General features: G+C 41.8%; 1 protein-coding gene across 1 annotated transcript; it reads left to right on the top strand.

The window, feature by feature from the left end:
* The first annotated feature begins 424 nt into the window (after positions 1-424).
* On the top strand, positions 425-25,503 carry PSMC2 (proteasome 26S subunit, ATPase 2). Its single transcript, XM_075857315.1, has 12 exons — positions 425-616; positions 3,117-3,154; positions 3,795-3,876; positions 3,960-4,059; positions 6,491-6,622; positions 7,189-7,261; positions 7,511-7,606; positions 15,321-15,485; positions 19,590-19,677; positions 23,761-23,963; positions 24,949-25,045; positions 25,199-25,503. The coding sequence occupies exons 1-12, from the start codon at positions 547-549 to the stop codon at positions 25,354-25,356; spliced, it is 1,302 nt and encodes a 433-aa protein (XP_075713430.1). The 5' UTR covers positions 425-546; the 3' UTR covers positions 25,357-25,503.
* Positions 25,504-27,076: the final 1,573 nt, after the last annotated feature.

The raw sequence follows: 27,076 nt of genomic DNA, 5'->3' as shown, positions 1-27,076 counted from the left end.
TTGAAATTGATGTGGGGCATCCCACATTTTTGTGTTATTTATTCCTGTTTTCGGGGCTTCTTTCAACTTTTATTTTTCTCAGGGCGCTCGGGTCATTGCAATTTATCAATAAAATAAATTCTTCTTAGTTATTGAACAAAAAAACAAGAAAAAAAACAACTTCCCCCTTGAACTTCAGCCTGGTGCGGCCCAATGTTCACTACCCTTCCTAGGAACATTTGAATGGAAGTCACTGCTCCCGTGGGAAGCACATTTATGTAATATCTATCTAGTAATAATACTATGGTCCTAGGTGTGTGACATCTACCAGTGTAGTGTATGGGGGCTGACTCCAGAACTATGTCCCTCACTGGAGGACCACACACTGTAATGGTCCGCTCCCCTTGTACTACGTGCACTTGTCACTAGAGGCTGCTGCTGCCGTAGGAGTCGTCGTGACGTAGGTTCCGGTTATGCCCGGAAGTTATCTCCAGTTTGCTGTGTAATTGCTGCTGGGTCTTGTTCTTTCTCTGGGTCGCTGTTGTCGTTGCTTCTGTCACTATCATCATGCCGGACTACTTGGGAGCCGACCAGCGCAAGACAAAGGAGGAAGAGAAAGAGGATAAACCTATACGAGGTGAGAGATTGTGGCGGGGATCACGTGAGGCCGGCACTGGTTTTAGCAGCAAAGACTTGTGATAGTTCCAGAGTAATACAAGCGGACCGTGCCATATTATTGTATCCCGGAGATCAGATGTTGGATATACTGTGTAGATTCTGTGATCCACAGTCTTCTATTACTCAGGATCATTGATTTCTCCAGTCATGGGTATAAGATCGCCGTAGTCAATGTTCTTTCTCATAAATCCTAGAAGTTTCACAAGACACGTGATGCAGTTATCCATACCAACCAATTTGATCACTGCTTGATATGTCAGCATGTTTAGTAACTTAGGCTACATTCACACAAGCGTGGGCAACCTCGGACGTGAAAACCTGCCGTTTTTCATGTCTGAGGTGCACCCGTACAGGACGCGTTATCACGGATCCCCCATGAGTGTGAACGACCCCGTTGAAATACATGTGTTCGTGTGACGGCCATTGTTTTAACGGCCGTCACACAGACGAGTTATCCACATCTGCTTTGGGACTCCGTTCGTGGGTTCCGTCTGACCTTTCAGTTAGGGGAAACCTTGAACGGAAACCATAGGTTTGCATCACCATTGATTTTTTTTCAATGGTGACGGATCCGGTGTAAATGGTTTCTGTTTGTCACTGTTGTGTAAGGGTTCCGTTGTTTTGACGTAATCAATCTCGTAGTCGACTACGATATTGATCCCGTCAAAACAACGGAACCCTTACACAACGGTGACAAACGGAAATAATTTGCACCGGATCCGTCACTGTTTAAATCAATGGTGATGCAAACGCTTGTTTCACTTTGGATTCAGTTCTTGGGGTCCCTTGAGGGAAAGCTCTGACGGAACCGACGAACGGAGTCCCGACACGGATGTGGACGAAGCCTAACAAGGTGGTAGTAACCCGGCAGTTTCAATGGTGACAACCAATATGGCTGCACTTTTGCAAAAATGAGACTGAATAGTAAAACACCAATATCTCTGTAGGTAACAAAATGATCAAACATTTTCCGCTGCTCTAACATCATTAGGTTCATTAGCATATGGACAGGATCTCTTTTTAAAATGGGTTGTACCAGGCTTATATAAAGTTTACAGTGGTTCTCCAGGCATTTCATGTTGATGGCCTATCCTTAAGATAGGCCATCAATATCAGATCATTGGGGGTCCAACTCTCGGCACCTCCACCGATCAGCGGACTGAAGGAGCTGCGACGTTCATCCTTGCGGCCTCTTCAGTGTTTACACGACATTTGCCATGCAAATCTGTAGTGGTTGTGCTTTGAATTTCCGTTCATTCCTATTCCATTGAATGGGACCGAAACGGCAATCCTAGGCAAAGCCGCTGCAGATGTGTACACCCCCCCCCAACAGAAGGGGCTGTAGCAACGAATGCTGCAGCCACTTCGGTCAGCTGATTGGCAAGGGTGTCGGGAGTCGGACCCTCACTGATCTGATATTGATGACCTATCCTAAGGATACCAAGAAAAAAGCAGCAAGGCAGTACATCCAAGAAACCCGGAATTTTATTCACCCACAGGTGAGACGTTTCAGTCCAACAGGACCTTTCTCAAGCATTGCCGTGCTGCTTTTTTCTTGGATTCCATTTGTGGGACTCTGGATCAGGTCCCTTTGAGGCTTGCATTCACTATATTGCATATTGCTTTGGGTCTCCAGTGCTGTGATATTCTCCTTCTGTCTATCCTAAGGATAGACCTTCAATGTTAAAGTCCTGGAAAACCCCTTTAAAATGCATCATGTTTTTCCATGGCAGAAACTTAAGGCTTCTCCTCGGATTTCTGCTGTAGGATTCAATGGAGCTCCTCCTCTAGTTTTCCTTTCAGAATCTGCGGAAATAAGTAGCATTCTATTTGTTTCTGCTGCCTTTTTCCGCAGAGCGGACAATTTCTGTAGCATGTCAGCGTGGTTGCAGAATGACCATTCGTGTGTGGGATTTGGATTATTATCAGATTTTACGTTTATCCATGTCAAATATAACACCTGTAAACGGAGACTAAGTGTTAGAATAGCAAATGTTCAGTATTAAAATTATCTCTCAACTTGGGGTTGTCCACTACCGGACAACTGACTGTCATCAATATGTCATCGGTGCGTGTCCGACAACCGAACTCTGCACCAATCAGCTGCTCCGTCGGCCTGTGGGCATCGGATGTTATGGCACAGTATGCAATGTACGGAGCCAGAAGCAGTTGGCTCTGTACATTGCATAGCGGCCGTTCTGCAGCTCTGCTCCTATTCCATGACCGGCGCTATCTTCTTCCGGCATGGATGTCCGGTGTAGGGTCCATGTGTCGGACCCCCACATATCATGTACTGATGACCTATCCGGTGGATAGGTCATCAGTTGTCCGGTAGTGGACAACCCCTTTAAATATTTTGCATGCTCACGAGGATAACACAACCACCTTTATTATAATGTAGCATTCCAGATACTCCATGTATGATTCATTATCTAATGGTTTTGTTTCTTTTATTCCAGCTCTGGATGAAGGGGATATTGCCCTGCTGAAGACCTATGTAAGTAATACTATCTTTATTGATCAGTAGTAACTAATGAGGTGTAAATGCCTGCTTTCTATAGTTTGGTTACTCAACAATAATGGTTTTAAGAGCTGCTTGTGTCACGACTCTTCAGGATAATAGCCGGTGATGGTACAGATCTAGAAATACACATTCCAAATGACTGTGTCAAATAGGAGCTCGTACCGTGTAAGGAATATGGATTGTCCTCATCGAGAAATAAAATTATATATTAGATTATTAAAAAATAAAATATATAACAGATTTCTTCTACCAAAGTTGCATTGATATTAAATATCGGCTTTAGGCGGTTTCTACATTTTGCTCCATTATAGATTTTCTCGGCTAACAGTCGGCTGAAAACTGATGTTTGGGCTCCGATTGGCCGATCAATATCCTATTGGACGTTATAAATGGGGTGCTTTTATTTTTTTCCTCTTCTTTATCTGAAGATATTTAACTGTGATCAGTAGTATCAGCCAAAAGTGCAGTCTGCCCAAAAAAACTTGTCGCTCATCTGTCAGCCTCTCGAAACTTTGTGACTTTCGCCATCTTTCAAGCTGTGAGTTTACAAGTGTAGCCTTTAGGTTACTTTAGACTACTTTATAGCAAAATCACAAACGTTGTGTTGTTACAGGGACAAAGCACATATTCCCGGCAAATCAAACAAGTGGAAGATGACATACAGCAACTTCTTAAGAAAATTAATGAGCTCACAGGTATGCCATGTGGTTTTAGTTTGTATTAGTTTGGAAAAGAAACAAACCAACTGATTTGTTTAACTCCTGTTCATTCACAATAGGTATTAAGGAGTCTGACACAGGTCTTGCCCCTCCGGCCCTGTGGGATTTGGCTGCAGATAAACAGACACTTCAGAGCGAGCAACCACTTCAGGTGGCCAGGTACCAATCTCTATTTCTCTCTCTTTATAATTGGAAGGTGACAGTACAGGGACGGAGGTGCATGACAAAAGCTCAACAAAATTATGAGTGTAGGACAGGCCTGGCATAACGGCATAACTACCGCCATAGCAGCTGCCACAGGGACCACGGTCCACAGTTAAGTCTCCTTTGTATTGAAAACGATGGTGGAAAAGAGAGCCATTAGTTCCCTGCCCCACCATTTAATCTTGTTGTGCAGAGGCTGGTTTAGGCCTGCGTCTTACAAAACCACGGGAGCATGCTAATAATGTCAGCGGCCCGGCGCAGGCATTGTATGACGTAACTGCATCTTGCCACCTGTGTAGGGCTGCTAAAAAAGGAGATAAAAAGAAGACCAAACTTGTCCTGCAAACAGGGTTAGGTTAATTATTTTTGAGTTAAGGGGGGCAAACGGTTTAATATTAATGGAGTTAGGACACTAATTCAGAGTGGGGGCATTGTCACGGAGTGGGGGCATTGTCACGGTGTGGGAGGTCTAAAAGGGGGCATTATGCCTGGACGAATCTAAGCCAGGTCCAGGAATCTCCTCCAAAAGTTAGGCGCCAACAATGACACGCTATAGGGTGGGATCCACACTGTAACTGGATGTGTGAACCTGGCCTTGCATGTCACTTGAATAGTAGAAATTGTCATAATCCCCCTCTAGCAGTAAGGGCACATTCACACAGGACAGTAATGGTGTGGCGCATTACCATCCCATGTGAATGTACACTAAATATTGTATCCCACATTGTGCTCTCCACTTCCCCAGTATTCTCAGCAGACACCCCCACTTTCCCAGTAGTTACAAGCTAGACTTACCTTTGCTAAATATTATGAAATGAATTTTATGTTTGAGTTTAAAGTCTAATGTTTCAAAACTCGCAATCTCTCCTTATGCAGCTGTCAATGTCTATTACATATAGTGCAGCCAGACATGTTATGTGTAACCGGCATGTTTTCTGGGTCTTTTCCTTCACCACTTTTGTAAATATACATTTTCATCTTTATACGTGTCTACGTGTACAGACTCCTGTCCCCCAGTCCCCTAAGGTGTGTCTGCTGGGCTACTGGACATCCCTCAATTTTCTCCATCCCAACATCAACTGTTACATGAAACGCTCTTCCAAGCTAGGAAGTTGATAGCACATAATTAGATCACTGATATCGTCCCTACTCTTGCCCATTAGATAGGCTGTGTAAAGGGGGCACTTCCTATAAGAAGCTTGTGTACCTACATCGGGGAGTCCAGGATAAGTTCCATGCTGTGTGGACCTCATGGATGCAGTCTGATGTGCCCCAGTATGTCCCCTATACCCTGCAGTGCTTTGCCATTTGTCATGTGCACAATTTTTTTTTCTGTAGGCGCATATACTATAACCTGTACTTTTTTATGCCAAGATTATGAGATCATTTATTGACAAGTAGTGGACATTTAAAGCGTCTATCTTTTCTTAAGGAGCCATACACACGCAGTCAGATAAACGGCAACATTTCCCTTGCCTGTTGGTTGTGTTACTGAAGATATTAAAGGGGTTTACCTATCAGGGACATTAATGGCATATCCACAGGATATGCCATAAATGTCAGATTCGGGTCCCACCTCTGGGACCCGCACCTCTCTCTAGAACGGGCGTAGCTCAGCAAGTACTTACAATTACAAGTAGCATCAGGAACAGAGAAAGATAGAACAGGGTTTATGGGGCCCCGTTCTAGAGATGGGTGCGAGTCCCAGTGTTGGGACCCGCATCTATCTGACATATATGGCGTATCCTGTGGATATGCCATAAATGTCCCTGATAGGTAAACCCCTTTAAGGGGGGGAACTTATTATCAGATTTAGAGGCATAAAAAATAGCAAAATTTGGCGCACACGTGTTTTGCGTCTTTTTAAAGAAAAACAAAAAGGCATGGCAGGAAAAAGGGGAAGAGCTATTCTAACAAATGTACTATAATTTACAGGGTAAACTGGCGCGAATTATAACTGGTGTAGCTTCAACATTCTGACACACTGGCAGAGATGCGCCTAATTTATTAAGTGTAGTGCGCCTTTTAATAAAATATGTGCATTTTTCTACTGGTCCTGAGATAAAGACTAGTCTTGAGATTGACTGGCCTTTAAATTCCCCCCCCCCCATACTTTTATTGACTGAGTAGGTTTTAAACATTCTACAAATATTTCCCTCCCCATAACTAAGTGATTGAGAACCCACTGTGTGTAATCATTCATTGTATAATCCGATCTGAAGAAAATCTTGTAAACCCAAACCCTAAGAAATACTTATTTCTGGTGACCTTTGGTGACAGAATCTCTCAAAATATGTAAACGCCGTGTTGTTATTTTATTTTTTTGCCTGAATGCTTCTTGACCTTCGAAGACTTACTAATTATGACTTTGTTTTTCCTTTTCCAGATGTACAAAAATAATAAACGCCGACTCCGAGGACCCAAAGTACATCATTAATGTGAAACAGTTTGCAAAGTTTGTGGTAGACCTGAGTGACCAGGTTGCTCCAACAGACATAGAGGAAGGAATGAGAGTTGGGTGAGGGTGATTTGAAATATATATATATATATATTTTTTATAGATTAACTGAGCAGTGAGTGCAAACTTTCCATTTATTTCTCATTGTTTTAGGTAACAAATCTAAAACTCCTTTAATCCGGCATCCGAAAATAGTGTGATAATCTGACATTTGTTGGCAGCACAGAACTGCAATGTAAGGCCATGTTCACACAGCTTTTTTTCAGATGTATTTCAGCTCATGTTACATGCTGAAATACGCCTGCAAAAAGCTTCTCATTGGCATGCACTGTGTGGTTCATACGAGGTGTATTTTTAGCTGCTGAATTAAAATATACCTTGTAAAAATACACTGCCCAGCGTCCGGACCTTGTGTGCCGGGCTCCGGCGGTTGCTCCGCCATTGATGCCTGCAGACCTGATGACATAGACATTGCCCTTCTCCAATGTATCTATGTCTGCATGGTTCGAACAACTGGTCTTGATACCCAAAGAACCTCGGTTGGGAAAGACTGTCTTAATTTGGAATATGGTAGTCTGGTAGTTTTTACTTGATTCTTTATGAAATGTATTGGTTTTTATCTACAGTGTGGACAGAAACAAGTACCAGATCCATATCCCATTGCCTCCAAAAATTGATCCCACTGTGACTATGATGCAGGTAATGGTTTTTCATTAATTTACAACTGTTCATGCTGATGTCCTGGCTATCGTTTTTTCTAGGATTCATGAGAAATCTATTATGATCTGTTTTGATTTTTTTTCTTTTGACGATAATCTGATCTTCAATAAACAATAGTAACCTGACCGAAAGAAATGAATACAAGTTTGAGCAAAGCCTCAGGCTTTTGTTTTTTTTGCTGTTTTTCACCAGACGGTGTCTTTTTTTTTTTTTAAATTTCCTGTATAGGTGGAAGAGAAACCTGATGTTACATATAGTGATGTTGGAGGCTGCAAAGAACAGATAGAAAAATTAAGGGAAGTTGTTGAAACGCCGTTGCTTCATGTAAGTATCTGTATGGTAATGTCTGCTATGTTGCAGTTTTCCTATGTCCGCTTCTGCTCCAAAATACTAACTTATGGAATCATGACTGCTAGTGCGATATTCTGCAGAGTTCAACACTCCGGTCTTGTTTAGGCTCTATTCACATCACATTACCATATAATAATAATTAATGGTATACTAATGTATACATGCCCAGCGGATGGCAAAAAGGCTCTTATTTTGTTTTTGCTATCCGTCAGGTCTATAGGGCTCTATGGATATGTTCAGCAGCCATAAAAGTGCATAGCCAAGTCTGTTTATCCTACCCCTTTACTTGCAGACGGAGTCTCAGCATCTCAAGGTTTATAGCAAGTCAGAAGAATTCCAAAAGAATGGTCATTTTGCAAAAGACAAAGGGGGCAATTAACTAAAGCCTTTACACCATTATAATAGTGTAGAAATGTCGCAAATTGTGATGCTTGTCATATTTGCGCTATACTTTGTGACTTTTCACACCCCGTAAAACTTTTTAAAAGTGTCCAAGATTTAGTGATGAGGCTTTAACATAACATATGTCAGAAATGGGCATAAATTATGGCAAAAATCTCTGCCTGCTCGTATCGGGTGTATATTTCAAATTCTGGTGCATGGACAACCAAAGATGGGTCAAATTTATTAAGAGGCGTGCACCTCCTGATAAATTAGGCGCATCTTACACCGTTGCACTCTTAGTAAATTGCCCCATATGTGCAAAAAGAGTAGATGAATAGAGGACAGATTGCCATTCAGAAGAAGAGGGAAAACATTTTAAGTATAAAAAGTATTTTTTATATTGAAAATTGCTTCAATGATTGCCTTATTGACTAAAAACTTGTAATCGACCACTCTTTCTTCCTATGCCGTGACAATGGTTGTAGGCCTTCCAGAGACATCCAATTTTACAATGTCGCAGTTTTTGCAAACAGAAGACCTCATTACAGGGATTTTAATTATTTATTATTTCGTCAATTTAACTTTGACTTGTCTCCAAATAGACAAATCGTTGGATCAAACAGGGTGGTAACCCTCAATGTTATTTAAACTATCTACAACTTTTCTCCAATATCTTTGCAATTTAGAATATCTCTCTTATAAATGTTATCAGCCCGGCAGTACTTTCTAAACATGGGTATCTAGAAGAATCTCTTGTACCCATATAAGCCAATTCAGTTAGGTGTAGTCTATATATTCTGTACCAAGAATATTGCTCCACTAGATGTCTGATAATGTCCCCAAATCATCTTCTCGTTTTTCGCTACTTTTAATTGGATAATGTTATAAATATATATACATGTAATATACAGATTTTTTGACCGTGGATTCTAATATCCGTAATATCACCATTATATCATTTTTAATCATACATTCCCCTCTAATTTTATAATGAGTATTCCAATGATTAAATATTACATTTCTCTGTTCGATCATGCAAAACAGAACAATTTTTTAATTCAAATCATTGTAAAAAAAATGTTCCTGTGTGTAGATATTGCTTTTACATGTTATGGCGCCCCCTGGTGTTCTCAGAACGTCAACCTAACTTGCTCAGTCCCACTGCGTGAATCCTACATCCACGGCACATTGATTCTGACTATTGAGCAGGCCAGCCAGTAAGAACCTCCACACATTGGCTTGATGTCCTGAGAGGGAATTAAAAAAACAAACTCCACAACAAGTATGTAACACCGATCCTTTTTTTTTTTTTTTTTTTCAATCTTTGCATAATCTAACAGAGAAAATTAAAGAGGTCCTGTGACTAGGTCATATAAATGGTTATATATAATGGTGATCTGACCTGAATAGTGCTTTCTCCCTTATTCCAGCGCTGTTTTTATTTTGTTCCTGGACCCCACCCGTCCCAGAGAGATGGCCCACTGTTGTGTTGGCTTGCTATATGCTACATTTGCTGTAGTTCGCTAACTGGATAGTGCTAGCTTCCCTGCCTCAGATTCCTACCATTCAGCGTGAGGTAGCTTGAGGGTAGTTCTCGCCCTGTTGGCTAACTGCAGCAAATTGGCATAGAGTGAGCCAACACAACAGTGGGCCATATCTCTAGAATGGTGGTGGTGGGGGGGGGGGGGGGGGGGGGTCCGGTAGGAAAAAAAAACAGTTCTGGAATCTGGGAAACCGCACTATTCAGGTCAGTAAACCACTTAAATTTATATGACCTAGTGACAGGTCCTCCTCCTCTTCTTCTTTTTTTTTTTTTTTTTTTTAAATGTAATTTCATTAAGACCTCATACCAAACAGCGGGCAGAAAAGCCTGCATAATACATAAAGGAGAGAAAACAATAGTACCAATGTATAAAATCCATTATCAATTGAAACATACAAATGTAGTTTTGACACATCAATATGCATAGATATTAGAAAACAAAACTTCACAAACGGCCTTTCCTTATCAGCAAAAGAATACACGATAGTTTGGTGAGTACGCACGAAGAGAGAAATGCAGTGAAGTGGGGGGCACAAAGAGACGGCAGCAGAGTCCACATCCAGATATCCTAGTATGAGGGTTGGACACCCAAGAGTTCCATATTTTCAGAAATTTGTCAGGATATCCACGAGCTTCATTTGCGAGTTTAAAACATGGAAGGGTACAGTTAACCAATGCAATCCATGCGGACAATGTAGGAACCTTAGGATGTTTCCAGTGCGGGAGTATAGTTTTTTTTTAGTTTTTTTTTTTTAGCATTGAATAATAGTAGTGTCATGAGAGATCTGACAGCCTCAGTATGAATAGTTTCTTCCACCAGCAATAGGAGACAAATTCTAGGGTCAAGAATACGAGGGAGACTTAGTTTGAGCTCAAGAAATTCAAGTACTTCAGCCCAGAATTTATTAATAATTGGACATTCCCAGAACATATGCAGGAAGAAGCCCTCAGCTCCCTGGCATAGCGGGCAAACAGGAGTAGATATACGTCCCATCCTAAATAATTTGAAGGAGTGTAATAAGTTTGGTGGAAAAATTTAACTTGAATAAGTCAGTCTCTTGTAGATATTAAAGGACCTGTTAGAGCAGATAGCATTTCTTTATGATCATACACAGATACAGAGGGAAGAGTCTGAGACCATCCGTCCAAGGCTTTGTCAAGTTTATTGGAAGATACATTAAAGAGGCTGTGTCACCACATTATGTAGGAGATAGGGCACGTATAATGAGATCGGCGCGTAATGCAGGTAACAGCAGTGTTTTTTTTATTTAGAAAAACTATCTATTTTCACCAAGTTATGACCTATTTTAGCTTTATGCTAATGACTTTCTTAATGCCCAACTGGGCGTGTTTTTACTTTTTGACCAAGTGGGCGTTGTGGAGAGAAGTGTATGAGGCTGACCAATCAGCGTCATACACTTCTCTCCATTCATATATTCAGCACATAGTGATCCTGCGTTGTTCACTGTGTGCTGTCACATACTCACACATTAACGTTACTGAAGTGTCTTTAGAGTTAATAGACCTCGCTTCCAGCCAGGATGTGATGTCTATTAAACACTCCCGACACTTCGGTAACGTTTGTGTGGGACTTACTCGAGATCACGCTTGCTGTCATTAAGTCCCACACAAACGTTACTGAAGTGTCGGGTTTGTGAATAGACATCGCGTCCTGGCTGGAGGTGATGTCTATTAACTCTCAAGACGCTTCAGTAACGTTAAGGTGTGAGTAAGTGACAGCACATGTGCTGAGTAAATGAATGGAGAGAAGTGTATGACACTGATTCTCACATTTCTGGTTCATAAATCTCTACAAAGAGATCCCACAGGAGTAACTGGAGTAGGAGGCGTGATAGCCACGCCTGACCCAAGGCTGTGTAAGAGCTCGCAGTTTGGAACCAAGTAAATGGGTCTCTTGTAACAACCATTTGCGGATTGTACGTAGAGAGGAAATTAAACACTACAGCATGTTTTGAATTTGTCATTCAATTCTCTCATGTTCCAGGAGGTAACTTTAAGATGGGGTAGCTTCTCCGTGAGTAATAATAAGGGCAATATAAAATCTGGGGTTGAATATTGAAATTGTGTCCCCTATGGAAATATCAAAGACCAGCACCCCCATAGATCAAATCGCCAGTCCACCTATTCAGAGAAATTACATATATACAAGCAGACATGTATGAAAGGCAAAAACATTTAAATCTATCCCCTTGAACTTGGGCTAGGTTTCATTCCCAATTGCAGCAAGTAGCAAAAAAACTGAAACTAAACTACAAGGTATGTTGAAATGGTTAGCAAAGGGGGGCAACCCCCTTCCCCTAGAAAACGGAATTTTCACATAAAATTAATAGACATGAGAGAACTACAGCTTGGAAGACCTGGTAGGTGACCTGACATCCATAGTCACTGAAGATCTCAGCGAGGAAACTCCAAATCTTCACCCGAAGAGTAAAGTGAAGAACAATTTCCTTGGTGTAAAACAATCTCCCTTAATTAAAGTTCCTTACAGCATAGGAAAATATTGAGGTATAGGAGCCCCATAGTTAGAGTACCTGACAAAGATCGATAATTTGGCGCATCTCTCCGCACCCATCAGACCTGAAATTTTTGGTGAGAAGAATAGAGAGCTCCGTCAAGGAGCAAAATTAAGAACATGTTGCAGAACAGTTTCCCCCTGTGGTATGTCTCCCTCACATGAGGAGATACAAAATTACAGGAGTACAGAAACCAGAGTCCATTAAAGTCTATGACGTTCTAAACATGCAAATACGTCTTCCGGCTTGTAGAGGAATATGGCGGAGCCATTGTGCACCGATCTGAGTTTTGCAGGGTATGGCATAGAATAGACTATTTTTTTCACCCTCAAATATTTCTTGGCCTCCGTAAATTGCTGCCTCTCTTTTTTTTTTTGTACCTCCAATGAACAGTCAGGAAAGACACTCCCATCCTGGTTGGTATGTTTCAAAGGCCCTTGTTTCCTTGCAAGTTCCAGCAATTTATCTCTGTCTTTGAAATTCAGAAACTTGGCAATAAAAGTACACGGTGGTGCCCCAGGTGTAGGAGCTCTAGTCAGTATCCCCAAATGTTGATTTGAGCCAATGTTTCAAAAACGCAGCAGGGTCAGGTTTTTCCACGCCTTCAGGCAGGCCGATGAAGCGGATATTACATCTATGCAAGCGGTTGTCCATATCATCAATTTTAGCCTGCCATGCGGACTGTTGCGTTTCTACAGTGTTGACCCATGATCTCAGCGGAGTCACTACATCCTCCAAGTCAGAAATACGCCTCTCAAACTCAGTAGCTCTTACACGCAGTGCATGCACATCAGCTCTGAGAAGACAAACGTCCGTTTGAATGGCATCAATTTTCTCAGTCAGAACCGTACAAGATTCCATGATAGCCTTCAGCACGTCTAACATGGACGGCTCAGGATGGGAGTCGACAGTAGTGGAATGAGAGGTGGAAGCCCCAGAAGACCGCAGTGCATGGGGCCCAGATGCAGGACCAGTGGACTTGTACATCTTAGCCATAATTTTGGGTTGCTAGGAGGAGGCCATTATGGGAGTACCCCTAGCAGCATGATGGTGTAAGAATGGAGAATCACCTCAGATCAGTGCACAGCCAAATATACGTTAGAGAATTATGTGCATGTGGAAGGGGGAAGATCCTCCACTTGTGCCATTATATCCAGGTTACATCTGTGTGGTGTAGGGACGGACAGCAGGGAGCACATAGCATACCCACAGTGTTTGCTGCAAAAAATAGCGTCTGCATCCCCAGCTTCTACTCTGCAGAGGGTCCACCCTTTCCTGTCCCTACGTAGTACTAGGGTGCCATGGCAGCACTGAGGCCTTGATGCAGGGCCGTGGAACCGCGGTCCTCCGCCGTTAAGTTCCGACCGGAAGTAGCCACCGGCCAGCTTCCGTCAGAAGGGATCCGCTCTTCCTACTAGGCCGAAAACAAAATGTGTCCGATCCGGGCCAGGAAGGTCCCAAACTGTGCCTCTCGACAGCGGGAGTGCAACAGGACAGCTGCCAGGTGGATCATGGGCTCCGGGAGAGAGGGTGGAGGTGGATAAAGTGTGCCACCAGCGGAGCTCCAGAAGCACGTCCTCTCCTGCCGGAGTTCAGGCAACACCCCCCCCCCCCCCAGTGACAAGTCCTCTTTAATATTTAATTGTGGGACGACCCATTTAACCATATTTTTAATGCGAACATGATTGTAATATGCATTAGTGGAAATATTAAATTCTTCTATGAGTGTTGTAAAGTTTGGGTTATTTGTAACCTTATGACAAAACTTTGTAATCCCTTTGTGCAGCCAAAGTTTTTAAATCCTTAAAGGGGTTTACCAACTTCTGACAACTGATGACCTATCCATCGGATACCTTTAAATTTAACTGGACAGAATCCGTTTATCTTCCTTTTGAGCTCAAGGATACAATTTTATAATATGATATTTAGGAGTGCCTATCTCCTTTGACTCCAGGGAACATGACAACTGTAATATGGTTCCTCTGATCTATAAGATTAAAGATCAAAATATGGAATAGGTTCCAAATTCCTATTTGCCTTACTAAGATGATGCTCTTGCCTCAGATCATTTATGTAGCAGTTCGATCTGGATTAATATAAAGACTTCTAAGATCTTGGAACCATTGTTTGAAGAGTTGATATAGGAAAAAATAAAAATAAATATATAAATAAAATCAGAATTCTTTAAACTACATGGTAGATTAAGGGGGGCTAGCAGTTTCCAATTTAAGTGTATATTTTTTAGCTATAAAAGTAATTTTTTTAAGGTATCCTATGAACGTTCACCTGGATTGGTGTTTTGTGTATAACTACATGAATTACTAGTTAGGGCAATTTACAAGGCTGATGCAAGGACTAGCCACTATCTAACTCATATGTACATTATGGAATATGGTTAAAAAAATATGCAAGGTAAATATAATAATAAAAAATCTTTGTAGTTTAAATTTAAATTGACAATTCTGTGTAAAGGTGCTAAAATAAATGGCTCTGACCAATAGAAATTTGTTTCATTGGTCATAACAGATTTGGGATCTTGTTTTTATATTTTTCACATTTAATCATAAACTGTTTAAAAAAAAATGTATATGCAGCAATTTACATGAGGAAAATCATTCAAATCGCCTCCCATTTCTTGCAGTGTATTCATCTTTTATTAACCGTCGTCCCTATCTAGAAAAATATGTGGCCGCAAATTGACATGTGTATGGTTGGCTTTAAAACAGACCTGTGACTTGTCAGGTCACACTTCTGGCACCATCTGTGGGCAACATAGGACAGTTTTGGGGCACCTAATAATATATAGCTTTATAGTATCTGATGCAGTATTTTAGACAAAAGCCTTGTAATTTCTGTCCATACTCACCCGCCTAACAAAATAAAGATATATATATATATATATATATATATATATATATATATATATATATATATATATCTCTATAGGAAAAGCTGTCAGTCACTCTGTGTACCCAGGAAAAGCTAGACTCCTCTTTTAGGGCTTTGTAGGAATGGCAGTGACCTGATATGTACATTCTCATTTCACTTTGCTTGTTTGACTACCTATAGGACATTACTAGTCCCATACTCCTCATTCATAGGACATCCATAGTTATGATCCCTGAGAACTTATTAAAAACACATTATATAGTACAGAGCCTGAGCACGTTACATTTATTTACCAGTTGTAGACATACTCCTTTTAATTTGTTATTTCTTTCCACAGCCAGAACGATTCGTTAATCTGGGTATTGAGCCCCCAAAAGGAGTTCTTCTGTTTGGTCCTCCTGGTACAGGAAAAACTCTTTGTGCTCGTGCCGTTGCTAACAGAACTGACGCCTGCTTCATCAGAGTCATTGGCTCCGAACTGGTCCAGAAATACGTTGGAGAAGTAAGATATATATTATTTTTTTTTCTTCCATTTTTTACTTTAACCTTCCCTGGCAAGGACTTGCTTATTATGTCTTGGCAGGGAGGCCCTTCAGCAGCCAAGGAAGTATCTGATAAATACTTAACTCTTTAGGCTCTAATTCAGGCTAGATCGCAGCTAGGTCTTGTTTTAAATGTATATTCTCGGCTTTAAAACAATACCTAGAATACGAGCATACAATAGCTCTTGCTGCGATCTAGAATGAGTTGAAGTAAGAGCTGCATATATTTGCAGCTCTCGCTTTAGCCCAGGTGGAGGAGGAGAGTGGGAGCCAACAGGTGAGGTGCTGGCAGCGTGCAAGGGAGAGGAGCAGCTGTGGTCCTCCTCCTGTCCCAATTTGGCTGTAATTACCCCAAGGGGTAAGGGCAACATGAACAAAAGTTCACTGTTGTCATTCAGAGCGCATTCTTCTTTGATTGTCACATTTGGAGGGTATTTTTTTATTTCAGAAAAGGAGTGAGTGGATGAGCTATTGCTAATTTAATTACCCCTCTGCAACAATTTGAGACCACTTACAATGTGGACGTTTACCAGCATTTGGAGTTTGGAGCGTGGCTTCAAATAAGTTGCACCGCACGCACACGCAAACTTTAAAGGGAATGTGTCATCAGAAAATTACCTTTTTTTGTTTAAATCAAGTTTTTGTGTTTCACCTTTAAAATCTTAAATTAAACATTTTTCAATGTTATTTATTTCAAAAAAAGAATCTTTAAATCGTGCAGTTTTTACTCTATCCACTGAGCCTCACAATAGAGACACTTCCTGTTCTATAGAGATCACTTCTAAGTAGTCGTTTCATTATTATCACAGGCAGGATTACAATGAAAGGTAACACCTACTATATCTATCTATATATATATATATATATATATAATTTACCCCATTGACAATAGGCACAGTTCACATAGCATGCCTAGAAAACTCTCCCATAGTCATTGGGTCTTCTCTTCATAGGTTCCTATGGTCCATGTTGCTGCTGTGAAGCATATCTCTAAATGTCTGTTAACAGCAGCTCCGGCAAAATGGCTGCCCCTATAATCATGTGCAGAAAATACAATTAAAAAAAAATCTATAATGAAAAAATAAAAACAGAGTAGAAAAGGAGATTGTTTCATTATCTGTTTTTGTTTAGAAAAAAAATATGGGTGATACATTCCCTTAAATAAAATGTGTACATTTTATGCTGTCTCTATCTTGTTCGTACCAATTTTTTTTGCCTAAAATCTGCTGACCACTACTTTAGCCATACCCGTTACACGCTAAAATTTATAGTGAGAACAATTCTCACTAGAGCAGACATTCCGATGACATTTCTGATGAATGAAAAGATATTTATGTCCCTCAAAAATTAAATTTTTAACCACTGATGTTCACCATAAATCATCGTTTTCCAACTGGTTTCACTTAAAAATCGAAATTAGTTAACAGATTCGGTTTAGCGATTTGTGATTATTAACCCTTTCATGACCAAGGGTCCAGGTCAAATTTTCCACTTCTGATATGCACTTCTTTAAACGATAATATCTTTGCAACCGCTTTAATTATCACAACTATATTTACTTTATCTTTTTTACAAGACTTTTGAGGCTTTCGTTTTCTAGATTCATTTAATTCCATGTTTTACATTTTTATCATGAGCAGAAAAATCACCCCAAATTTTGGGAGAAAATTTTTTTTTGTATGTATATTCTCCCTCCGTCAGCCTGGATCGCTGTGAGGGGAGAGGGCTATAAGGCTTAATTCACACGACGTGAAAAAAAGGGCAGTTGGGCTATGTTCACATCTGCGTCAGGGCTCTGTTCCGACTACCGTATTTATCCCGTCAAAATGACGGAACCCTTGCACAACAGAGACAAACTGAAACCATTGGCACCAGATACGTCACCATTGAAATCAATGCTGATGGAAACGGAAACCTGTGGTTTCAGTTTGTCAGTCAGGGCTCCGTTCCGACCGAAAGCTGTCGGAACGGAGCCCTGACGCAGATGTGAACAAAGCCTTAACAACGGATCAACTGTCAGTTTTTCATGGCTGTTTTGCATCAATGTGTGTCAAAATTTTAATCCATTTCCCGGCCGTCTGACCGTTTTTAACCGCCGTTTGCCATCCGTTTTTCATGGACGTTAAAAAAAAATTGATTTTATTCGTTAGGGTTTTTTTCCCCAGCCACCTGAAAACACCACAGTGCCTATGTAGATAGTGACACGATACCAATGTAGATAGTGCCACATTGCCCACTGTAGATGGTGCCACATTGCCCACTTTAGATAGTGCCACAGTTCCCACTGTAGACAGTGCTGCACACTGTGCCCCCTGTAGATGGCGTCATCCCCCCTCAATGGCAGGTCAGAGATGGAAATGCCTCAAGTAAAGACATGACACTACTTTTTCTTGTGAGCGTTTTTTCCGCTCGTGGGGGAAAAAAACGCCTCTGCTTCCTATTGAAATCAATGGGAGGCGTTTTCGGCTGTTATGTGGCTCGGTTTCCGCATCAAAAACCGCGCAAAAAAACAATTGCAATTGTCAGGTTGTCTGTTCTCAGGAAATGTATAGGGTTTGGGGGTGCACTCCCTTTGTGAGGTGTATAATCCCCCTTTTTTTTTAATTTTTTTTTATAGGTTATTACTTTTTTAACGTTTCAATTATAAAAACAGATTTTTGGTCTTAATTCTGGTGATTTTATGAAGATACGTGCATGTAGACATAAGTGTATGTATAAACTCTGCAATTTTATTTTTAGGATGTCTTGTGCATCTAATTTTCCGCTTGGACCACACTTTTAGCTTTAAAGGAACAGTGTTACCACAATTTTTTTTTTAATATGTTAAAGATGTTAGTGCTTTATTAAAAACGTTTGTATTTATTTGTGTGTGTTACTTTTTTTTATTTTTACACTTTTTCTTCCCTATGGGGGCTGCCATTTTTTTTTCCATTTCTGTATGTGTCGATTAACGACACATACAGACATGGAATACGGCAGCTCCAGTCCCATAGGGACTGCGAACGGGGCCTGTTCCATCCACTAACATGTACGCCGCTGTGTGGGAACGGCGCATGCGCCGCTCCCACACAGTTCAATTTGAAATGCGCGCCGTCCGGCGCCATTTTCCTGTGGACCGGAAGTCGCGGCCGGACAGTAAGATTACTACTTCCGGTCGCGACTTCCGGACTTGTGCACATGGAGCAGCAGACGGAGCGGATGGACTGGAGGGAGCGGCGGCGACTGGAGCAGGTAAGGGATTTCTATGTATGTTTGTGTTTCAGTGTGTGTTTACTACTGTATGTTAACCTTCTACACTGTGTGTTAGCTCAAAAAATGGCGACACACAGTGTAGGAGGTTAGACCGTTCAAACCCCTCGTTTATCCCGGCACTAGCCAGGATAAAGGAGGGGGGGATGCTGAGAGCTCACTAGAGCGAGGGCTTTTTACCCAATTTTGCAGCATAAAGCAATGTGGTTGCTTTACCACATGCAATGCTGCAATTTTGGGAATGGCTCCATCTAGTGACCAGCAATGGGAAATATTATAAATTAGAATCCAATTGAATCCAATTTATAAGATTTCCTGACTCGTGAAAAAAAAAAAAAATAATTAGAACAATGTTTAATCACCTATACACTAATTGTTTAACTAAAAAAAAAAAAATCCTGTTTTGCTGGCAACACATTCCCTTTAAATCTCAATTTTTATGTATTTTTTCTATTGAAAAATCACACTTAATACACATAAGCATCGTCATTCAATTTTGTGTCCAAGTTTAGTTGTGTTTTGACAATATGGCAGGTGTCGTCTGGGGGCGTAGTTTTGATATTTTTAAATTTATATTTATTTTTTGTGTAAAATTTTCCTCCTACCAGAGGTGCAAAATGCCCAAAAACCCCTGGCAGCGAAAGGGTTAAAGTTACTCACAAATGACATTTTATCAGTGCCAAACCATTTAATTTGTTGCTGTAACATTGTATTAATGTAGGATAGACATTGTGGCCATAACATAAGATGTAATTTTTTTTCATTTGTTCCCCCCCCCCCCCCCCTTATTCATCGCCTTTTTTTTTCCCCTTTAGGGTGCACGAATGGTTCGTGAATTGTTTGAAATGGCCAGGACAAAGAAAGCCTGTCTTATTTTCTTTGATGAAATTGATGCTATTGGTGGTATGTATTGTATCATTCTAGATTGATTTAATTGTAAGGAGAAATCTAAGTATTGCAACATGACACTGCGTTTAAACCTTTCCCTGCCAAGGACGTAGCTCATACGTCCTGGCAGAGCGGCACTCCAGTATCTGATGGGTCCTTGCTACTAACGGCTGTGGATCGAAGTTAACAATCTTAGCTTTCAAGCTAGCCCTGGATCACAGCTCTAACTACGATCCAGCCTGAGTTATAGCAGGTTGAAATAGAAGCTGCATAAATTTGACCTCAGAGCCTCTGCAATTGTGAACAAATGCTGCGTAAATTACCAAACTTGGCACATGGTGTTCTTTCACACCTAAGCCCTGTCATATGTTCAGGGAAAAGATTTAGACCACTTGCAGGGTGTTTCTAAAACCCAGGAAACACAGCATAACAACTCCCTCTCCAGAGGGCTTTTCAATGACACCAAGTTAGTCTTAGGCATCTTGGTACGCCTTGCTGATCAACTCTCTGGGGACTCTTCGTCCACGTCTTCTTTCCATAGTAGACCCCCTAAACGGTTCAGGTTTGTGCTATCTCTGAATCATCTGCCTCACCAGTTTCCCCTCTCCCTTCAGTGGACCGCTCCGTTGTTTCTTCCTCTCACAGGGAGCCTTTGTCTGAAGGTGAGCTTTTGGATTCCAACTCCGCGCTGGATGAAGAGTGTTCCTCTATGCTGTCTACTGTGGTTCACAGTCTAATCTCTGTGGTCAGAGACACCTCACATGTTACTGACAAGGACCCATCTCCAGCGGAGTTGGTAGCCCCAGACGACCTTATAAGCGCTTCCCACTCGGAGCTGGAAGAGATAAGAAATTTGCCGAGACCTCTCGTCTGGACATCATGTATCCATTCCCCATAGATGTTTCTTCCAAACATTCCCAGTGGTGGATCTTTCAGCTTCCTGTCTGGCCAAGCACACTCAGCTTCCTATGGCAAACTCTGCCTCCTTTCACGATCCTTTGAATTGCCACATTAACTTTTTTTTTCAAAGCAGCCTTTCCAGGCCCTGGCACTGCCTTGTGGCTGATTTTTGCTTCTGCATGGGTCAACAGAGCCATTATGGAGAGGCTTCGCTAACTCTGCCATGACTTCCTTTCAGGAGCACCAACTGAAGATCTAGTGAATCTTTCTCAACATCTATTAGAGGCTACCAAGTATCTCTGCAAAGCTTCTCTGGATGGGGCTTGCCTCGTGAATCCTCTTGCCTAGTGGCCAGACAGCGTGACTAAAGTGATGGTCCGCCGACACTGCTTCTAAGCGCTCCTTTACGGCTCTGCCTTCTCTTGGCTACCATCTTTTTGGAGTCCGACTGGATGAGATCATCTTATAAGCCACAGGTGGAAAGAGCGCTCACCTGCCGCAGACTGAAGCTCGCCATGCTCCTAACCTTAGGCAACCAGGACTTTGTTTTCCTCCCTTTCGCAGATTTCTCGAACCACGGGCATCCGATCAGCGGTCCCACCAAGACTCTAAGAACATGCCTCCCTTCAAGGCCCGTTCCTCCTTGCGCCCCCGTCTTCAAGCTGCTAAGCTTCCAGCAGGAAAAACACTTCCGTCTAATGGAACGCTCCACTCGGATCTTGGGTGGGAGGGCATACTTCTACTCTTAAACCGGCTCTGTCACCAGATTTTGCAACCCCTATCTGCTATTGCAGCAGATAGGCGCTGCAATGTAGATTACAGTAACGTTTTTATTTTTAAAAAAACGAGCATTTTTGGCCAAGTTATGACCATTTTTGTATTTATGCAAATGAGGCTTGCAAAAGTACAACTGGGCGTGTTGAAAAGTAAAAGTACAACTGGGCGTGTATTATGTGCGTACATCGGGGCGTTTTTACTTCTTTTACTAGCTGGGCGTTCTGACGAGAAGTATCATCCACTTCTCTTCAGAACGCCCAGCTTCTGGCAGATCACGCTGTGACGTCACTCACAGGTCCTGCATCGTGTCGGACGAGCGAGGACACATCGGCACCAGAGGCTACAGTTGATTCTGCAGCAGCATCGGCGTTTGCAGGTAAGTCGATGTAGCTACTTACCTGCAAACGCTGATGCTGCTGCAGAATCAACTGTAGCCTCTGGTGCCGACACGATGCAGGACCTGTGAGTGACGTCACAGCGTGATCTCTCGAGAACACGCTGTGTGTCTGCACTGCCAGAAGCTGGGCGTTCTGAAGAGAAGTGGATGATACTTCTCGTCAGAACGCCCAGCTAGTAAAAGTAGTAAACACGCCCCGATGTACGCACATAATACACGCCCAGTTGTACTTTTACTGTAAACACGCCCAGTTGTACTTTTGCAAGCCTCATTTGCATAAATACAAAAATGGTCATAACTTGGCCAAAAATGCTCGTTTTTTAAAAATAAAAACGTTCCTGTAATCTACATTGCAGCGCCGATCTACTGCAATAGCAGATAGGGGTTGCAAAATCTGGTGACAGAGCCTCTTTAAGGGTCTGGCTTTCTCACATTTTGGACACCGGGGTGCGGGAGTCCCCTCAGGGTAGTAGATTGAGCTTGTACACCTTCCACGTGACAGGGTCTTCCCTTTTTCAAGCACTAGAATATTTTTTGGGTCAAGGAATCATTATTACCGGTGTTCAGGCCTGTCGTTTCCACGTGGAGTCCCTTCAGTCGGTGATCGCCTCCATGGAACAGAGGAACTTCCTATCGTCCGTAAACATCTAGGATGCATACCACACGCCTCCATTCGTCCAGCACTTTCTGTGCTTTGCAGTTCTTCATCACCACTACCAGTTTGTGGCACGTAAGTTCGGTTTGGCAACATCCCTCTGGGTCTTCACAAAGATTCTCTCTGTGGAAATGGCTCTTCTTTGCTCCAGAGGAATTTTGGTTGTCCCCTTTTTGGATGATATTCTCATCAACTCCCCATCCTGGGAGGAAAATATGACCAGCCTGCAGATCATACTAGATACAGTGCCTTGTTTTGGATGGAGTTTCTCCAGTCCAAATCTTGCCTCATTCCTCGTCAGAAACTCACCTTTTTTGGGAATGGTGTTTGACACCACCTTGGCTGGGGTGTCCCTTACTCCAGAGAAACTATCCACCCTGCAACAGGGGGTCTGCGCCCTGCACCCAGGTCTCTATCTGCTTTTGGAGATGGGCACATTACTCATCACATCACTTTACTCCCTGGCACTCCCTCAGGGCTACCTCTCTTTCCCACTCTATTGGCAAGCCCTCTAAGCGAATGCCAACCTTCGGGGTTGGGTTGATGCCTTACAGAATCTCAAGGTGCAGGGCCTTGGTGCCATAAGTAGGCCAGTTTCCCCATCAACATCTTAAACTGTGATTTTCCTCTGTCTCAGTCACTGAACGTCTCTTCTGGCCGGCAGTCCAGACCAGACCATCAATGTTATGACGGTGGTCCACCTCAATCACCAGACGGGACCCGGAGTTGGCAGCATTGGCGGAACCCTCCATGATTCTGGAATGTGTGGCACTTCACGTTCCTACTCTCGCAGTTCTCTTTCCCAGGACTGACAATTGGATCACAGATTATCTCTGTGGCGAGCAGTTCGACCTAAGGGTGTGTGGACCCTTCATCCTGAATTGTTCGCACAAAACGGTTTCGAGGGGGCACACTGGAAGTGGACTTGCTGGCGTCTCAATTGACCGGTTTTTCTCTTTGTCACTAGGTCTCTGGATCCTGAGGCGTACGCAGTCGACGCTCTTGTGGCTCACTTAAGCCTGATATTCATATTTCCCCACTGCCTCTTCCCAAGATCCTCAGGAGGATCAGGGCAGAGGGTATTCCAATCTTTTTGGGCACTCCAGATTGGCTGCCCTGCTGTTGGCACACCGTAGTGGTGGCCCTACTAGTCGACGCTCCCCGGCACTTACTACTTTGGCTTGATCTACTCTCTCACCGGCCTCTCATCCACCTCGCTACAGTTGCTACAATTAACCGCGTACAAGTTCTTTTAAGCAATTATTTCTAAAAAAAAATTCCCATCGAAAATTTGTTGCACGACCCATGGAAATAAACAAATGCACCAGTAGTAATTTATTAAGGACTTGATGTCTTCTTGTTTTCTTAGGTGCCCGCTTTGATGATGGAGCCGGGGGTGATAATGAAGTTCAGAGAACTATGCTGGAACTCATCAATCAGTTGGATGGATTTGATCCAAGAGGAAATATTAAAGTATTAATGGCTACAAACAGACCAGATACTTTGGACCCTGCCCTCATGCGGCCTGGAAGGCTGGACAGAAAGATTGAATTCAGTTTACCTGATCTTGAGGTAAACGCAAGTAATATTTTTAATTAATAATTTCAACTAATATCATTGCTTTCTTAGGCTGCCTTTATATGGTGTTCTTTGAATTCGCTTCCATGTATGTGCCAAACACCGTGTGAAGGCAGCCTTGTATTTCTACTAATTATATTATGTCAAAGTTCCTTCAATCCAGCATCACGTGTATTGGATCATCTGATATTCTGGATCAGACAGTCATAGAAAACTAAATAAAAAGCACTTTTAGGCCTCGTTTACACGAGCGAGTTATTAGTCAGTGCGACGCGTGTGATTTTCACGCGTGTCGTACGGACCTATAATAGTCTATGGGGCAGTGCAGACAGTCCGTGAGTTTTGCTCAGCGGAGCATCGAAGTCAATGGGTGCGTGAAAACCACGCATGTCACACGGAAGCACTTCCGTGCGAACAGCGTGATTTGCGCAACAGCAGTGAAAAGGATGAATGAAAACAAAAGCACCACGTGCTTTTCTGTTTACAAACATCCAAACGGAGTGTCATAATGATGGCGGCTGCGCGAAAATCACGCAGCCATGCATCATTCGGGGCTGACACACGGAGCTGTTAAGTGCCTTTTGCGCACGCAAAACGCCAAGTTTTTTGCGTGCGAAAAACGCACACGCTCGTGTTAACGAGGCCTTAGGGTGTATAAACACAGGTACTCATTTTAACCATGAATTACTGTTTTTTTTTTTGTTGAAATGTGTATTTTAACTTTTTATTGTGACCGCACAGCGCACTACTGGCCTGTGTAAATATACCTTTACGGATAGATAATCTAAGGCCCCCCAAATAAGATGTTAACACAAAATCTGCTACATTAATATCTCCCAGTTGGTTCTCTCTGTTCAGTATTCTGCTTCAGGTCTTGTGATGAGACAAATTAGCAGGCTTTGTGGACTATCAGATTAAAGGAATTTCCTGTTTCTTATTATTTCCTAATCAATGCGCTATTTTTTATTTACTTTTTAAGGGACGTACACACATATTTAAGATTCATGCCCGGTCAATGAGTGTTGAGCGAGATATTAGATTTGAGCTTCTGGCACGTTTATGTCCAAACAGCACAGGTAAGTCTTACGCAACCAAATTTTAATGTTGTGGTTTATTTACGATCACTAAATGACATTTGATTGTCAAGCATATGTACTACACATGGCTGATCAAGTATGAATGCCATGACGTATATATTTGATTATTTGCCTTTGACCATTGCTACCTAGGTGCTGAAATCCGCAGTGTGTGCACTGAGGCAGGAATGTTTGCAATCCGAGCACGTCGCAAGGTGGCAACAGAGAAAGACTTCTTGGAGGCTGTAAACAAGGTTATCAAATCATACGCAAAATTCAGTGCTACACCCAGATACATGACCTACAATTAAATATTATCTGACTGTGTTGCCACAATTTGGGCTGTAGTTAAAGCTGCTGCCTAATGTAGCGTTTAAGAACATAAAATATCCCCTTTAGCCATGTTATGTGATTGGGTTATTGCTGTATTTGTTTGAAATAAAAGATCTGAAATTCTATATTTTTTTCCAGTCGTCAATTTATACTGCTGCCATTTTATTTGAAGTGTCATCAATAAAAGAAAAGACATTTTATGCGGTCAAATAATTTTATTTTGATCTCAGAATTTATATTTATCCATAGTCTCATCTGAGCAAACAATATCATCTATGTAGGCAAATTCACTTGTAGTATTTAACATAAAAATATATATCTAGAAAAATAGACTATTGGCAAATAACATACATTAATATTTCAGTAAACACAATATTGAAAACATTTATTAAAATGTCATCTTCAGCTCTTTCAGATGTGAGTGACTGAGCCAATTGTGGCACGTGGAGCTGGAATAGGCTTACTCCTGTCTGTAATAAAATTGTAGTCACACACATCGTGCTTTTTATTAAGAAACCCCCACTACTGTTAATGATGTAAACAGAGGCCAGTTCTGGTCCGTGACATTTCTTTGTGCTATACGATAAAGCTTTGTTGGTGAGTGATGTCATGAGAATGAGAGCACAGGTAATGCAGAGAATTGAAGCAAACCCCAACCTGTCAAAAACCGATTTTCTCAAAGGACAACCGGCTCTTGGCCCAATTGTAATAAATGTAACAGCAAATAAGACATCTAAGTAAAGTACTGTTTAGCAACTTCTGTAACAATTTACCATTCGGATGCATTATAAAAAAGAATGTAGTTGTCAATTTATAATAATTTCGAGCCAAGTTTCTTATGGAGGAAAGTCCTATCTAAACCGTTGAAATGCCGGCATGTGTTAGAGAGGTCTATCGGATGGCTGCAATATAACTTGTAAACCAAGCAGTATTTCTTGTTGAATTACTACTTCATGTAAACGCTGTGTATTGTGAGGCACTAATCATTAGATCACCAGTAACTTTCCACTGTTCCATTTCAATAATATTCCTAGGACTGTTCCTTTTATACAACTGTTGTCTATAAGAAACCATAACTAAATCAAACTGCAGGTCATTTTGCAACACGCCTGAAACTTTGGTTTTCAACAGCACTAGGATTGTTACTAAGAAGGTTATTCCCATGTACAACAGTACAACGTCCGGTAAATTCCTGCAGTGACCCAGGTGTACATAAAGCCTAAAAACTATTGAGTTTTGCAGATTTGGGGTTGTTAGGAGTAAATCTCACTGTCAGGTTATGGCCATACCAAATTTCTAACTTTTTTTTTTTGTTACAACTTTTGTGCCCCATGCACACGAACGTATTTTTGTGGGCGAATTGTGGCTCTATTCATTTCAATGGGCCCATGCATACGACCGTGGTTGCCACGGTCCGTGCATGGCCCAGAAGCCTGGACCGCAAAATACAGCCGTTATAAGACATGTTCGTTCTTTTTGCGGTCCAGGATCATAGAAATTAATGTGCACGGCCCACGGGTGACACTCCACAGCCGGCCGACCCGAAAATCACGGCTGTGCATAAGACCTTGCTAAAAAAAAAAATTATTTTTATCTTGTCACATTCCAACACCAATAATTTTCTTTTTCAGTGACTGTAGCTTTGAGTGCTTGTTTTTTGCTGGAAGAGTTGACTTTTTCCTCGGTACCATTTCGTGG

The sequence above is a fragment of the Rhinoderma darwinii genome, chromosome 3 (genome assembly GCF_050947455.1).
Source record: "Rhinoderma darwinii isolate aRhiDar2 chromosome 3, aRhiDar2.hap1, whole genome shotgun sequence".
Lineage (NCBI taxonomy): Eukaryota > Metazoa > Chordata > Amphibia > Anura > Rhinodermatidae > Rhinoderma > Rhinoderma darwinii.
Note: the sequence above shows the minus strand (reverse complement) of the source record. Positions and strands in the feature narration are given on the sequence as shown.

Excerpts from the sequence above, each read along its gene's own strand:
- PSMC2 (XM_075857315.1), top strand. The coding sequence starts at position 547 with ATGCCGGACTACTTGGGAGCCGACCAGCGCAAGACAAAGGAGGAAGAG. Across the intron at positions 15,486-19,589 it reads TCCAGAAATACGTTGGAGAA|GGTGCACGAATGGTTCGTGA; the intron begins GTAAGATATATA and ends TTTCCCCTTTAG. Across the intron at positions 25,046-25,198 it reads TTTATGTCCAAACAGCACAG|GTGCTGAAATCCGCAGTGTG; the intron begins GTAAGTCTTACG and ends ATTGCTACCTAG.